Here is a 16,526-nt window from a genome sequence, read left to right as displayed (position 1 = left end):
TACTATATTATATAATTATAATTTCAAAGTTCTTTTTTTCAGTTCATTGTCAGGCAACAATTTTTTTTTCTACTTGATTTACTCCTGACAAATTAGTGCAAGAATTAACGCAGGAGTAAATCGTTTATTCCAATTTTCTTAATTGATTTTGTCTCAGAGATTGGGAGTGAAAACCCTTAAAAGTTTCAGAAAATGCGGAATCCTCCCAGATTGAATTTCAATCGACATCTCATTATGCTAACTTAAAATGGCTATATCTTTTATCAGGACCGAATCAGAAAAAATGATATATGGAAGAAGTGTTTCTTTTGACCTGTTAAAATATTTGTACGATAAGTTGAAAGATTGATAAATGTGAGTGGTTCATAATTTAAGAGTTTGAAGTCAGTTTATTAGAAGGGAGACAATTCGCACACATGTTTAACTAGAGTCCAATTGCATTGATCTCAGATATGGAAAGGATTGAAAAAAATATGAAAACGCTAATTAGGAAAATAGAAAATATTTTGTTATCTTCATTTTTTCTGTAATTTATTCAGTGTAAATTGCCATCTTCCTATACAGCTATTAAAGGCTATATGGAAAGTTATAGATTAACATTAGAGACGACTGTATTTAGAGTGTTCAATTCAATATTGTTCAATAGTTTATTTTTATGAGCTATCAACGCCACCTGTCTTATTTCATGTTTTTTCCAGGGGCTTTTTCCAAAAGCATCGAGGATTATTTTCCTTCTCGTTACCCTCCATTATTCTGAGACTGTAAACAATCTATCAAATGTTGTCAAGATTAATCATCAGCGCATTATTCTCACAGCATCCAGTAAAGCTGTCACACTTCATTGACAGCTCCTCACTGGTCCTGGCTGGGACCGCAAAAGAGGTATCATGTGAAAACAATTTCTTTGCAATGAAAGCACTTTTCTTCCACTTCTCAAGTATGGACACAGGAAAAATGATGTATTCTTCTAATTTTCATTTTAAAAATCTTGTGTTCGGTCCATTAGTCTCGAACTAACAAGTTTGCTAGGCGATGATACTGGATTTAACTTATTTTACTTCTAGTATAGGAATATTTGCATATGATTACTTCTCAACAATTGTCTACTAGCTCCAAGCTAAAGACTGCATAGTCACGGTCATCAGATAAAAGGCGGGTCTCCACACTCGGACACATCTCGCGTCCCATATGAGATTCCTATCAAAATATTTATCTGCCTTTCGAGTTCAACAAACCGATGTGACCACTTAAAAATATGAAAATTACGACTGAAAATACATCAGTCCCCAGCGGAAAGTTTCCCATCCTTCGGTATGAACGAACGGTATCTGAAATACCCGACATGTCCGATACACCGGCGGCGGCAATCCTTAATTGCACTTAAAAATGCGTCAGATCGAAATCCGAATCCTCCTCGCCGAAGAACTTTGAGAGCCAGCGAAATACCTGATGCCTACTCCCGAAACACGTCTGAATGTTAATGAAACGAAGTGGCACCTCAAGACCCAACCAAGAGTTACTACATCTCCGGAACCACGATGGCTAGTCAGTATGGCTAAAACGTTCGTGGTGTTCGCGACATACCTGTCGCTATCTCTCGCGCAGGATCGGCTTGCCCGATCTGGAGACTTGGACCGCGGACCTATCAACCTTTCGGCTGCTGGCATTGTCAAAATTGCCGAAAGTAATGCTTTTACCACGAGATCAATAGACTTTTTCGGGAGTGACAGTGAAGAATCACCCACCAATTTAGTTTTAAATAAGAAGTACAATAACAATAATCCTCTTGTTAACCATACTTTTACCAAGCGTGGACGTGCAGAAGGAACAAAAGGTGTAAGTTACATATCGAGTGTCCCTATCGAGCCTTTGAGACTCAACCGTCTAGAAGTCTGGAATTCCTCATCAGCCCTCAAGCGACGCCTGGAACTCAGCACGGAATTCTTCTTGGTGCCATCTACTGATGCCAATCCTAGCTTCACAACCCCACAACACTCGATCTATACAGCTTGTGCGGGATGCACGGTGAAAAGCACGAAGATTGGTGCGTTTTTTCGAGACGAAGTATGGGTGGTGCCTGTTTTATCCTTGTCAGCCGTCACCATGATGCTTATAGCGGGTTTCGAAGTCTTCGTTTTGTGCAAAGCCTATTACACCACCCCCAGTAGGAGACACTTGTTCCTAGGACAGATGCTGCTTTTGGGGTTGTTTTCTGGTGCGGCCCTTGCTAGTGTCTTCACGGCATCTCCCACGCAGTTCACATGTGCTATAGTTCGTTTTGGCACTGGGGTAACTTACGCGATAATATTCGCTTCTCTCCTAGTGAAATGTGTGTTTTTGGTGAGTTTAAACGGAGGTGTGTACCTTCCTGCACCGTACCAAGGACTCTTGTTGCTTTTCGCTATTTTGATCCAGGTAGCTATAGGCGCCCAATGGCTCTTAACTAATCCTCCAATAGTGGACGAAGTGACATTCGACAATGTGATGCTGGGCGGTAATAAATATGGAGTTCTGGTAACGGCGGAGGATTTAGGTAAACCAGTAACGGTGCATCTATGCCGTACCCCTTTTATGGACATGCTTTTCAGCTTGATCTACGTGATATTCCTCGTGGTGTTCGTGACGGTTTTGGCGGTCAAATCACGTGGCATACGAGATAACTACAGGGAGGCTACCTATATAGGCATGTCCGTGGGTTGTAGCATAATGATATGGGTAATATGGACCATGTCTGGATTTATAGTTCACGAAAGGCATAAAGATGCATGCATCGCGTTCGGGTTGGTTGTATCTTCGATCGTTGTTTTTTTAATAATGTTTATGCCGAAGGGGAGACAGCTGGCCGCGATGGGCAAGGAGGGTGTTTACGTGGAGGACAGAGAGGAGAGATTCAGCTCCTTGAGTCGCGCTGGTTCTGGTTATTCCCCTTCCTTCTTCCATTTTAAGCCCGTGAAGTATGGCCTTAGTCATGGATCATCGCAAAAAATCCCGCCAGTATTAACGACAGTCGGACCAGGTATGTGACCAGTCGAATTCTTCTGTTTCACGATCTTTGTTCCATTAGGGCCGAATTTTTAGCAATACAGGGTGAGCGTTTGATCCGCAGAAATATTTTAACAGTAGATTCTTGAGGTCGAAAGAAAAAGTTTGTTCCCCCATTATTTTTTCCAAATCAGTTCGGTTTGGAACATACAAGCTGTTGAAGAGAGCATAAAAAAATATTTGATGCATCTTATTCGAACACAAGATATCACCCACGTCTTCCAGTTTTCTCATGATGACCATTACGTACCATAAAAATAACAAAAATCCGCAAAAATCAAAGAACCCAACTCTTGAAACTAACGTTTTGTAAAATAAAAGTATTCTCCATATTTTCTCGTATAATGCGCCGTTTAAGAGTAGTTTGATGTTGAAAAATAAAAAATATCTGTGATATTCGAGATATTGGGTATTTTGACCGAATGTCATTTTTTTTAAAGATCCACAGATGTATAATGTCAGAGATTCAGCTAGTTATTCTGAAGGTAATTTTGTTTTTCCAGCAGTGGCACAGCTCATTATGAAAACTTAAAATGGCTATATCTTTCATCAGAGCGGAAATGAAAAGAATGGTATATGAAAAATACTTCTTTTGACCTCAAAAATCCACTGTTAAAATATTTGTACGAGTCAAAAACTTCTCCTGACGCTTTCACCAAAATGCTAATATAAAATACTCAAAAAATAAAATTAAAATAAATGCATTCTAAAACCTATATATTTCTCACACACATTCGTTAATACAATTACCAGACAGATCCACTCATGTGTGTCACAATGAAAGATGGTCGAAGAACTTTTCGAATAGAACAATTAAGTACATACATAAAATAATTGAAAAATCGTAGGGCGATGAACACCAGATTGTCATCTTCTGAAAAGAAAACCATAATCCGATCATGGTACCCCTTTGGGTAGCAACCCTTAAATCTTTCTCTGTATCATTGGATACATCATTGAAGTCATTTTTCAAAATATGTTCGTGAAAATAAAATATGGAACCATTCGTTTCAGAAATATACTTATGACATCGCAGACTGAATGATGAATGTTAATTTTATTTTTTCTTTGGAATAACAATGATCCATAAAGTTTAAAACTCATCCATTAAGATCGAAAATATTTCAATTTGGTTTGACTAAAAAAAATATGAATAGGTTTCGCATAAATGAAAATGTTTCTTTCTCAAAGTTGAGTACCATAGGAATTAATGAGTAAAATTGATATTTTTGAAGTATTATCGAAATCGTGTCGTTCGTTCCGTTTATTCACAAAAAAGTATTGCTATTAGTCCAAATCATCTCGCAAATCTTAATTTCTTCCTTTGTCTTACATTTATAATGAGAAATCGCAAATACATGATATTCTCAAATTGCTTATAGAATTCTTCTTTCTTTCACGGGAGATTCCTATGAAGTCCTTCAATGTTATCGTCATTTAATGAAATATTACAATTTAATTGAAATTAGCTTACTAAATTTCAATACTACTTTTATCTTATTTTATTATGCAGCCATATTCAATTTTCCCATTGAAAAATTAATAAAATAACATTTGTATGGGACACAACACTCACTCTGTTCGAATTCGAACGATACTGTAAGGCTTATATTAAATACAAATATTATTATTAATTTTTCAATGAGAAAATTCAATATGACTGCCATAAAAAAAAGTTTAAAGTCGTATCTTTAAATTTAGGAGACATATTTCGATAAAAAATGGTGCACTTTCATTAAATGACAATAACATTGAAGGATTTCGAAATTTCATCGGAATCGTTCGTAAAATGAAGATATAGCAATTTTCGAATAACATTTATTGAATATTTTTCAATAATATCGAAAAACAAATATAACACTATACAGGATGTATTTGAAGGTGAGATTTTTTTTCAACAGTAGAACTGGTAAAAATGAAGCGTTTCACCAACAATCACCTATACAAAACTTTCAGAATGAAAAAGTTGAAAAAAAATTAAATGAAATAGATCCTAATACAACCCTAGACCGTTTGTTAGATGAAATATCGCAAAGCAGTGGGAAAAGAAACTTATCTCCTGATTCGACCATGTGATTTCGTTTAGGATATTGGCTTGTTCGATATTTACGTGGTAATGAAAATGGAAACTTAAGATTGCCGAATCTTCCCAACAATCATTCCAACAATCGTCGTAAAAATGAAATGAAATGGGGAAACACCATAGCACTTTTTCAACATAACTAACATAAGCACTTTCAAGAAACTGCCTCGATTTTCTACATTTTTTTCACCCTAAATTGCACGATACAACAATTATGATTCTCTCAAAAGTGACCTGATGCATCTAATCCTATGAACTTGTTACTGAACCATTCATCGTCCAGCGATATGTTTCTGTTTTGTTTCGTTTTTGCTATGCCGGAGTCACCTTCCACAGTCCCGTACTTGAAATTCAATGAAATTTTGTCGAACTTCTAGGTATTGTATCTCAGCCATCTTGGATATTTTATATAGACAATTTTTGGTTAAAGGACTCATTTTGATGAGTTCTACCTTCTGTCAAAAAAAAAGCCTCACCTTTGGAAACACCCTGTATAGTCACATTGTTATGTAATATTTAGTTGCGTAGTGCTATAATCGCCACTGAATTCTGCATTAAAAGTGACTGTGCAATGTTTCATTTGATTTTCGATATAACTGAAATTTTACGACATAAAAGCAGCAATTTAAAGAACCGAAAAATGAGTTGAGACTAATAATTTGAAAACATCAGGTAACAGCGAATTTTGGAGAATGAATTTACATAATGACCGGATCGGAATAAATATCCGTTCAATACCCTCATACATAAAAAAGCGAAAAATGCAGTCGCGTAGCATCACTTGAATAAATTATTTGGCATGCAATCAAGGAAATGACAGAAGATCATATCCACAAGAATCGTGATCAGTCGTAAACTTCTGTACTTGGAAACATAAAATCCATTCATTGAATTTCTGCACTCATGTGTTTTCTCCACAGGAACAAGTTAATTACACCCTGTGCTTGGGTATAAATGAAGTGTTTAATAATGTTGTAATATTTATTCTTGTCGCGTCTCAGGTTCTATATGGGAATGAAAATGTTCCGAATCGTAAATCTTCGTGAATACCGGCATATTCTTTGATGAATATAATGCACGCAGGTGTTCCACAAGGTTCAATCGCCGGACCAATGTTATTGACATGATTCGTTAATGAATAATTTACTCATTCTATACGAGGATGTATTGATATCTAGTTAGCCTAGACCAGTTCCATCCATAAAAAAAAATATTGCGTTACCTTAGCAACGAACAATAACTAATTAGAACTGTCAGTGTGAAGTTTGAGGTCGAAAAAGTAAACCAGAGTTAAGCAATAAATTAAAAGAAAGAGGATGTCCACCGAAATTGTGAAAATCGAAAAATTGGAGTATCAAGTACCTGTATTTAAAAGGTTTAAGAGGTAAGCAGATTTACGAAGATATGCTTGATACCCTTGGTGATCAATGCCCTTCGTATGCGACCGTGAAAAATTGTACTGCAAGCTTCAAAAGAGGAAAATTTTCCATTGAAGGTGTTGAGCGATCGAGAAGGCCAGTTTCTGTGTCAGTCCCCGAAAATAGCGATGCAGTTCATGACATGATTTTATCAGACCGTCGAATTGGGCTTAAACGGATATCTGAAGCACTGAATATTTCATACGAACGCTTTCATCATATAGTTCACGTCAATTTGGACATGAGAAAAATTGCTGCAAAATGGATACCCAAATGTTTGAATGTTGACCAAAAGCGTGCAAGGGTAGAAGTATCGCCTTCGATCTAAGTATGCTCGATTTGAAAACGACTTCTTAAACCGAATTGTTACTACTGTGGATGAGACTTGAAAACATTTCTAGGATCCAGAAACAAAGCAAAAATCAATGGAATGGCGACACTCTGGTTCTCCAAGACCTAACAAGTTTCGAGTCCAAAAATCTGCTGGAAAAGTTCTTGCTTCAGTTTTTGGGATCGCCATGGAGTAATCATGATTGATTTTTTGGATGAGTGTAGAACAATAACCGGAGATTACTATTCGACATTACTGACCACTTTACGCAAAAAACATCAAGAGAAAAGACGCTAAAGCTCTCTAAAGGTGTTTTGTTTTTGCAGGACAACGCCCCACGTAATTTTGGGTTCGAATTATTAGAACACCCTCCTCATTCACCAGATTTGGCTCCATCCGATAATCATCTCTTTCCTCAACTGAAGAAAAGTTCAAAACGTTATTAATTTTCTTCCAACGAACAGATAATAAAAGCTGTGTAGGTCTGGTTTGCAGAGCAGGAAGAAACATTTTTTTGAAAGGTCTAAAGACGTTGCAGGATCGCTGTAATAAATGTATCGAATTGAGGAGAGTATGTTGAGTAATAAAATATTTTGACATCGAAATTTTGTCTGGTTCTATAGTAGGTGTGGAGACCGGCGATTAGTCAGGAATAGTCATAAGCGATGACTCACTCCAAGTGTTGAACGAGATGTGAACAGTGAAGGGAAAAAGCAGTGTGATAACGACAGCGGGCGTAGAGACATTGAGTTCACCACTGAATTTATAAGCGTTAGTTAGATTGTTATTTTGGGATTGTTATAAATAAATAAATAAATAAATTGGGTCGCTGATAAGTGTATTTATGTGATCACCCGGAGTACCACAAACTGGCGACGAGGTGAAACAAAACCAATAAAGTGAGTACAAAATAATATCAATTACAGGGTGACCTACACATAACTCATGACGGTTATAATAACGCATGATATCACTGTAGTAAACCACTAACATAAGAGGGCTTGGAGCCATCAATGACAAAGCCTTAAGAAGTTTGGCTGTGAGCTATTAATAACAAAGGCTATCAGGAAGCTGGCTGTGAGCCATTAATAGCAAAGCCTATTATGAAGTGGGCTGTGAGCCATTAATAACCAAGGCCATTAGGAAGTGGGCTGTGAGCCATAAATAGAGAGGAAGGCTGGGAGCATAGGAATAGCAGTTGGCAGGCTGAGAGCCTATATACCTACATAAAATAATTATTATATCATAATAGAAATTGAATATAATATAGTAATAACAAACTTATTGTAGAAAAATAAGTGTTTGAGGCATTTACTTACAGACATATTCTTGTTTATTTTTTTCAGTACCGATAGCGAATAGAATAGTCTATAGAAAATGGGTGACTCCTCAGGCATCAAACCATTCCTCGCTGAGAATTTGGATAAAGCACTCATTCGAAATGAGTGGGAAAAATGGCTGAGATCACTCAAACTTTACTTGGCATCGGAAGAAATTGTTGATCCAGTTAAGAAAAGAAATAAATTGTTACACATCGGGGGAACACAACTTCAAGAAGTCGCGTACAACTTACCAGGAGCAGTTGATGAAGACGACCCAGAGACAGAAACTGACGTTTTCAAAACTCTAGTAGAAAAATTGACGGAGTATTTTTCCCCGATTCAAAATTCCACATTCGAAAGGCATGTCTTTAGAAACCTGAAAAAGGAGGAAGGAGAAACCTTCAGTAAATTTTTGTTGAAGATTAGGCAACAGGCTTCGAAATGTGTTTTTGGTTCAACAGCTCAAGAATCCAAGGAAATCAGCATAAAAGATAAACTCATTGACGGTTGGGCTTCAGCGGAATTGAAGGCAAAGCTACTAGAAAAAGAACGGTCTTTAGAGGAAACCATCGAATTGTGTAAGATACACGAACAAGCAAGACAGCAGTCTCAATCAATGACTTCAAATGACCAAGGAGCATCGATATCGGCAGTTAATAAAATAACTTGGTCCAACAGACGAACAGGAGGAAATTATTGTACACGGTGCGGAAGGCATGGTCATCCACCCTTCTCTAACCAATGCCCAGCAAAAGATTCCAAATGCTATAAATGTGGATCACAAGGACATTTTTCGTCATGTTGTCGAACGAGATCTGATAAAAGGAAGCCCAGTTCTTCAACTGGCGAAATGACCAAGCGATATAAATACAATTCAAGGGTCCATTTCGTGGAGGCGATCGAAGACGAAGAACCTGGAACGAATACCCCAATCAAAAGCTTCGAATGTTTCAAAATTGATGAGATTCGCCAACACAGTAGCCCTGAAGCAAGAGAGGAGCTTGTTCAATGTACAGTAGGAGGGGTGCCCTTAATACTTCTCATCGATTCAGGATGTGGCGTGAACATTATCAAAATGCAAGACTGGGAGAAGCTAAGGAAGCAAGAAGCCGGCGTGTGGAATATAGACACAAAAAGAAATGACCAATTGAAGCCTTATGGAGCTGGAGAGCCTTTGGAAATAAGTCATCGATTCCAAAGCACTGTGGCAATTCCAGGAAAAACAGGTATCCTTGCCTACTTCTACGTAGTGCAGGACGGAGATGTTTCACTACTAGGTAAAGAATCAGCACTGAAACTGGGGGTGCTGAAAGTAGGTCTAAAGGCAATGGTGAATAATACCACCAAGTATACCACTTTCCCTAAAATAAAGGACATCACCGTCAAACTATCGATCGATCATACGATAAAGCCGGTCAAACAACCACTTAGAAGGATTCCGATTGCAGTTGAAGCGCAAGTGGAGGAAAAAATTGAAAGAAGCTCTCCAAAACGATATCATCGAACACGTAACAGGACCAAGCGAATGGATATCTCCCATAGTCGTGATTTTCAAACCTGGAGGAGACATCCGATTATGCGTTGACATGCGAAGAGCAAACCAGGCAATACTGAGAGAGAACTACCCTTTACCGACGTTCGAGTCATTCATGACAAAATTGAAGAACGCGAAACTCTTTTCAAAACTGGATCTTGTCAGCGCTTACCACCAGCTAGAGTTACATGAAGAAAGTCGAGCCATTACCACATTCATTACCCACAAGGGAATGTTCAGATATAAAAGACTCATGTTCGGCGTAAACTCAGCGCCAGAGATATTCCAGCGAACCTTGGAGGGAATCCTATCCCCCTGTGAAAACTGCTTGAATTATTTAGATGACATCATTGTATTCGGCAGTACCGAAGAAGAACACGACCGATGTTTGGCAAATGTGCTCGACGTACTTCATAATCATAATATCCTGCTTAACGACAATAAATGCTTGAAGAAAGTCAAAGAGGTGAAGTTCCTGGGGCACAAGCTGTCCGCTGAAGGTATTGATGCAGACGATCGTAAAGTCGAAACGATTATAAATTTCAGACCCCCTACGACAAAAGAAGAAGTGAGAAGCTTTTTAGGCCTGGTAACCTATTTGGGAAAATTTATTCCGGACCTGGGAACCACTACGGAGTCCCTTCGACAACTGATGAAACATGAAGCAAAGTTCACGTGGACTGAAGCCCATCAGACATCCTTCAACAGACTGAAGAATGCATTAGCCAAACTCCCGACCCTATCTTATTTCGACCCAAACCTTCGTACACGATTAGTTGCTGATGCAAGTCCAGTGGCGTTAGGGGCGGTGCTGTTGCAATTCGATGAACAACAATGCCCCCATGTGATCTCGTTCGCTAGCAAGAGCCTCTCTGACACGGAACGTAGATACTCACAAACGGAAAAAGAGAGTCTGGCTCTTGTTTGGGGCGTAGAAAGATTTTATTTCTACCTGGCCGGATTAGACTTTGAGCTGGTAACAGATCATAAGCCCCTCGAAGTAATTTTCAAACCGACGTCCAAGCCCCCGGCTCGGATCGAACGTTGGCTGTTGAGACTTCAGTCGTTCAAATTTAAAATAATATATCAATCGGGAAAATCAAACATCGCAGATTCAGTGTCCAGGTTGTGTCAGATAGCAAAAGAAGGATCGTTCGACCAAGATAGTGATGGACATATTTTCACAATAATCGAAAAAAGCATACCAAAAGCTTTGAGCATTTCGGACATCGTAACGGCCAGCAAGGAGGACGATGAAATTAGAGTGGCTGTTGGAAAAATCAACCAGGATTCTTGGGAAACAACAGAAAAGAACATATATTTTCCGTTTCGTTGGGAACTGACATCGTTAGGACCGATGATACTACGAGGGAACAAAATCGTAATTCCCCAGACCTTACGACAACGGACTCTCGAACTAGCGCACGAAGGCCATCCGGGAGAGACCGTGATGAAGCGAAGGCTGCGGGCCAAAGTATGGTGGCCAGGAATTGACAGAGAAACGGAAAATTTTGTGAAACGATGTAGGGACTGTCTGACGGTTGCACAGCCCAACAGACCTCCGTTTATGTCCAGACACAAATTCCCAGAAGGCCCATGGCAGTACTTAGCTGTCGACCTCATGGGACCATTACCAAACCAAGAGATGGTGTTCGTAGTAATAGACTACTACTCCAGATACCAGGAAATAAAATTCCTGAAGCAAACGACCTCTATTATAATAATCAAGCATTTAACTGAAATATTTTCAAGATTGGGTTTCCCAAAATCTATCCGAGCAGATAATGGGCGTCAATTTGTCAGCCAGGAATTCAAGACATTCTGCAAAAATAACAACATCACCTTGATGCAAACTCCCCCATATTGGCCGCAGGCGAATGGAGAAGTGGAAAATATGAACAGGTCCATCCTGAAACGGCTTCAGATTGGTTATTCAAACGGAATGGATTTGCAGAACGAGTTACATAAATTTACGTTGATGCATAACGTCACACCACACGGCACAACAGGAAAGTCACCGTCGGAACTGATGTTTGGTCGTAACATCAAAGACAAAATACCGTCAATCACCGACATAGATGCAGAAAATGTCAACGAAGAAGCGAGAGACAGTGATATTCTTAAAAAGCAAAAAGGGAAAGAGAAGGAAGACATAGCAAGAAGGGCAATTGAAGACAACATACAAACAGAAGACAAGGTACTGGTAAAGAACATGGTGGTAGCAAATAAGCTAGTCCCAAGATTTGACAAGAGAGAGTATGAAGTGCTGAGACGGGAAGGTAACGAGTTAACCCTAATTAGGGATAGTAAAATAGTTAAGCGCCATGTTTCTCATACCAAGAAAGTGTCGCAAGAAGAATCACTCGAAAGACCGTCGACTAGGGAAGAAGAATCTACAACATCGGAAAGAGATCAAGCGGAGGCCGACCAGGGTTCTCAAAGCACAACCATCGCAGACGCCAATCCGCCAACCGGGCGCCCAAGTCATCCCGATCAATCCAGGGTTGAGCCGTTGAAGCTAATAAGGAAGGAGGGGTTGTGGAGACCGGCGATTAGTCAGGAATAGTCATAAGCGATGACTCACTCCAAGTGTTGAACGAGATGTGAACAGTGAAGGGAAAAAGCAGTGTGATAACGACAGCGGGCGTAGAGACATTGAGTTCACCACTGAATTTATAAGCGTTAGTTAGATTGTTATTTTGGGATTGTTATAAATAAATAAATAAATAAATTGGGTCGCTGATAATTGTATTTATGTGATCACCCGGAGTACCACAGTAGGCTTAGAATTTTTCAATATATCATCGTATAGATGAAATTATTTTTATAATATCATTACTTTCAAGTGCTTCAGATATAATCAATGATTTTGTGAATGAGAAATACTAAAAAAGTGTGGTCATATAAAAAAATCGATTGATTTTCGATGCAAGTGATATGTTAGAACAATGTTCTTTATGGATTCTAATAATTCTGCAAATGGTTAATATTGCGATAGCGCATTTCTGCGAGTACATCCATTCGACAGGCTTTTCCCTCCGAAATTACCATCTTATTGAAAATTATCAGGTCGAGACGAATTTGAATTAACCAAATCAATTATTTTCTCGCGTTACGCTCTGATATCGTCAATTACTCCGGTATTGGAAAACAGATGACCTGCAACAAATCACCAATTGTAAGCTGTATGCTTATTAGACGAATGAAGCGAGTCATTTGTTTCAGAGAGAAACGATGTTCTTCTTGTTAGAAAATTAGATAGGCAGGATTGGGACATGTAGGAGCATTGTATAATCTTTTGAACTGTGTGAAAAATAGTGAAAGTAAGGGAAACATTCGTCAATATACAATATACAAAAAACCTATACTTCATTCACTTTTATTTTAGCAGTCGGTTGGCCATGGAAATTTGACACATTTCACTCTGTATAGTACAAAAATGTGGGGTTATGAAGCTTGTCAAAACATTTTTGGGTTTTAAATCAACGCTATGTTGTCCGTTCTACCTAAAAGTTTTTGTTATTACGTATTTGATCACAATGTCGAATTTCTTCAGAAAATATGTGATGAACATAATTGAAGTTTATACAAACTGATTGAAGGCATACCAAATCCAGTTATCTGCATGGAAAATACAAGAGATCAGTATAATATCATAATATGCACTAGCTTGAGGAGAGTTAATGTTCGTTATCTTCTTTGGCTTACATCATTTGTAGATTTCAAAAATATTTACCCGAAGATGAAATGCATATGATACAGTGGTTGAGAATGGGTATCTCCCGAAGGAATTAACAGATAATTAATAACATAATGATAATTTCTTCAACAAAAATCATCTTGCATCAATATAAGTAAAAGGAAATGAAGGAAGTTTCAAGTTAAGATGAACTTCACCTTTGAACAAAAATTTCACATGAATAAACAAGTAACAGGGCAACTTGGGCATATTTGTGGCTATTCATCTTAATACATAGATGTAACAATAATTATTAGGTATTTATTAGTACCTTAACACAATTACATTGTATAGGACAAGTCAAATGATAAAATAGGAAAATCCATTTTAGGGAACTTATTTTCCGATGACATTTATCGAAAATCCTGTAGTAAACTTTTCGCATTAATTCACTCAATCATAAAATTCTCAAATGCCACCACTTTTTTGGGTCTCCCAATATAAGGAAATTCTTTGTCATCCTCTTCATTCACAATCTTTCTGATTGTGGAAATATCCAGCTGAAATATAAGTCGTTTAGATTCAGATGAAACATCATATAAATGCACTGCTTTCATTGAATATGTTCGCTACCGTCTAATGTATAGTGGATTTTAGAATATCAGGGTATAACTATTTGAATGAGCGGACCTGAATTCTAAATAGCACTTCCTGAAACCCTGTCTCTTTTTTCAATCACTTTCGGCATTTTGTGGCGTTACTCTTGCTCAAAAAAAAATTAATAAAGAAAACCAATACACAGAAGAGTTTCACTTGGGTTTTTCCTCGGTCAGCTGTCAGTGTAGACGGCGTGGGTTCACAATGATTTTATAAAGGGCGCCAACGTATTTTGAATGAGCGGACCTGAATTTTAAATAGCACTTCATGAAACCCTGTCTCTTTTTTCAATTACTTTCGGCATTTTCGTAATAAAAATTGATATTAGTTGTGGCAACGGCGTTATGACATTAACGACATTTCATGAGTGCCAACCTAACTTCGTTCTAGTTACAAAAACTTTAGAAAATTATTTCATGGCCAACCGACTGCTAGAATAAATTTGAATGAAGTATAGTATGCGGAATCATCCAGTAGCAGAAATAGTTTTCCACTTAAAATTCACTAGAAACGATGCAAAGTTTGAGAAAATATGTTATTCTAAGTCGAAAATAAAGACCAGTATTTGGAAACTATGACAGGGTATACATGATCAGAGTTGTATGTTATGCAAATTATTTCCATACCCCAAAAAAAAACTCTCTTATGTCTTAGGAATTTCACCATAACAAGCAGGATATTACAAGTAATATAGAACACCGAACTATGGTAGATTGTTGAAGAATAATAATTCGTAAAGAAAAATTCAAGAATTCAGTGCTATAGAAAAAAAAGACAAAAAACATAAAAATATGATAATATAGATATTTTCAATTACACCATCAGGCAATCTTATCGATGCAAACTCCTAAACATATGAAAAATGGTGGTATAGAGCTCACACCTTTTAACAGTATACAAGGCGAGTAAAAATATGTGATATTAACTGTAGATTGTTCAGGTCAAAAGAGACACTTTTTTCCTATACCTTTTTTTTCGATTCGGCCCTGATTACAAGATATTCCCATTTTAAGTTTTCATAATCTGTGCAAGCACAGGAAAAGCAAAATTTCCTTCAGAATAACTAGCTAAATCTGTGACACTACACATCTGTGGATCTTTTAAAGAGTTGCATTCAGTCAAAGTACTCAATTTTTCGAATTTCAGAGATATTTTTAATTTTTGAACAACAAATTACTCGAAAACGGCGCATTATTACGAGAAAATATGAGGAATGCTTTTATTTTACAAAACGTTCAAATATTCATTAGTTTCTAGAGTTGGGTTCTTTGAAGTTTTGGTATTTTTATGGTCATAATGAGAAAACTGGAAGACGTGGTTGATATCTTGTGTTCAAAAAATGAAAAATAACCTTCTTTATGGTTTTACAACAGCCTATTTCTTTTTATCAGGACCAATTCGGAAAAAATGTTGGGGAAAATAATTGTTCCTTTTGACCTCAAAAATATACTGCTAAAATATTTGTACGAGTCAAAGACTCACCCTGTTTAATATCCCAGCACACACAAATTCAAAGACGGCACTCTCAGAGACAATCATCAGAAGTAGAACGAGACAAGGACTCAACAAAACACAAAAAAAGACACAAACAGCAATAAGAAATACATTGAAAGTGTACACGAAGGGATAAATCAGAATATCCACATAATCAGGGCCGGACTTTATTCCACTGGCGCCCTAGGCACGAAATTTCCCGATGCTCCTCTATATTGTTCCAAAACGTGAAAATAATATCGAAAGGATTTTTTCTTTCATATTAGGATCGTTGAGAAATATAAAGCATGAACAGTATAATTAACCAATGACATTTTGTGAGAAACCTCTTCACTTTATCTCGTATTATACTTAAATACTCGAATATAAATATTTGAAAATTTCGTCTATTTTTTTATTTGATAGTTTCGTTCCTTTGACGAGAGGAGAAGAAATTTTTCGCAATGGGAGACCTTTCTTGCTGGTATGAAAATTCCGCTCTTCTGAAGTTTAGGTCTAAAATCATTGTCATTGTCTAGGCCTAAGTTCCCCAGAAATTGGCATATTTTACCCTTCAAAACTCCTCAGACGAATAAAAAAATACTACTTTTCGTCGCATCTTTCTCAAAAAGAGCCGAAAAGAAATCTTTGCACAGATGAAGATTGAAGATCATTCGAAATCATGACCTAAACCGATACATTTTCGGAATTCAGGTCAGTTTTCGACTAGTTTTTCATATTGGTTTCATTTATCTAGAAAATAGTCGAAATCGGCTGATGTGTGAGCAAATGATTCTATCTATAAAATTTAAAGAGCTAACTGAATATTTTATGGAGCAGATGTGATGTTGATGTGTTGAAGTTATCGAATGCTCGATCTCGATCAAAATAAATCAGTTGAGCTTAACGGTATGAGAAACTGTTACCATTTTGTGCAGAATGCTGAACATTAATTGAAACTCGTGCGACACTTTCTATCATGATGAA

At 37.4% G+C, this 16,526-nt stretch overlaps 1 protein-coding gene across 2 annotated transcripts in view; it reads left to right on the top strand.

The window, feature by feature from the left end:
* The first annotated feature begins 1,230 nt into the window (after positions 1 to 1,230).
* Positions 1,231 to 16,526, top strand: part of LOC123322881 — a 52,005-nt gene continuing 36,709 nt past the window's right edge. Inside the window, exon 1 of one of the 2 annotated variants that reach the window (XM_044888854.1) lies at positions 1,231 to 3,016. In XM_044888854.1, coding sequence (XP_044744789.1) covers positions 1,450 to 3,016 — 1,567 coding nt within the window. In that variant the 5' untranslated portion in view covers positions 1,231 to 1,449. The remainder of the gene's footprint in view (positions 3,017 to 16,526) is intronic. The other variant, XM_044888155.1, reaches the window with a different exon arrangement.

Source organism: Coccinella septempunctata, chromosome 1 (genome assembly GCF_907165205.1).
Source record: "Coccinella septempunctata chromosome 1, icCocSept1.1, whole genome shotgun sequence".
NCBI lineage: Eukaryota > Metazoa > Arthropoda > Insecta > Coleoptera > Coccinellidae > Coccinella > Coccinella septempunctata.
Note: the sequence above shows the minus strand (reverse complement) of the source record. Positions and strands in the feature narration are given on the sequence as shown.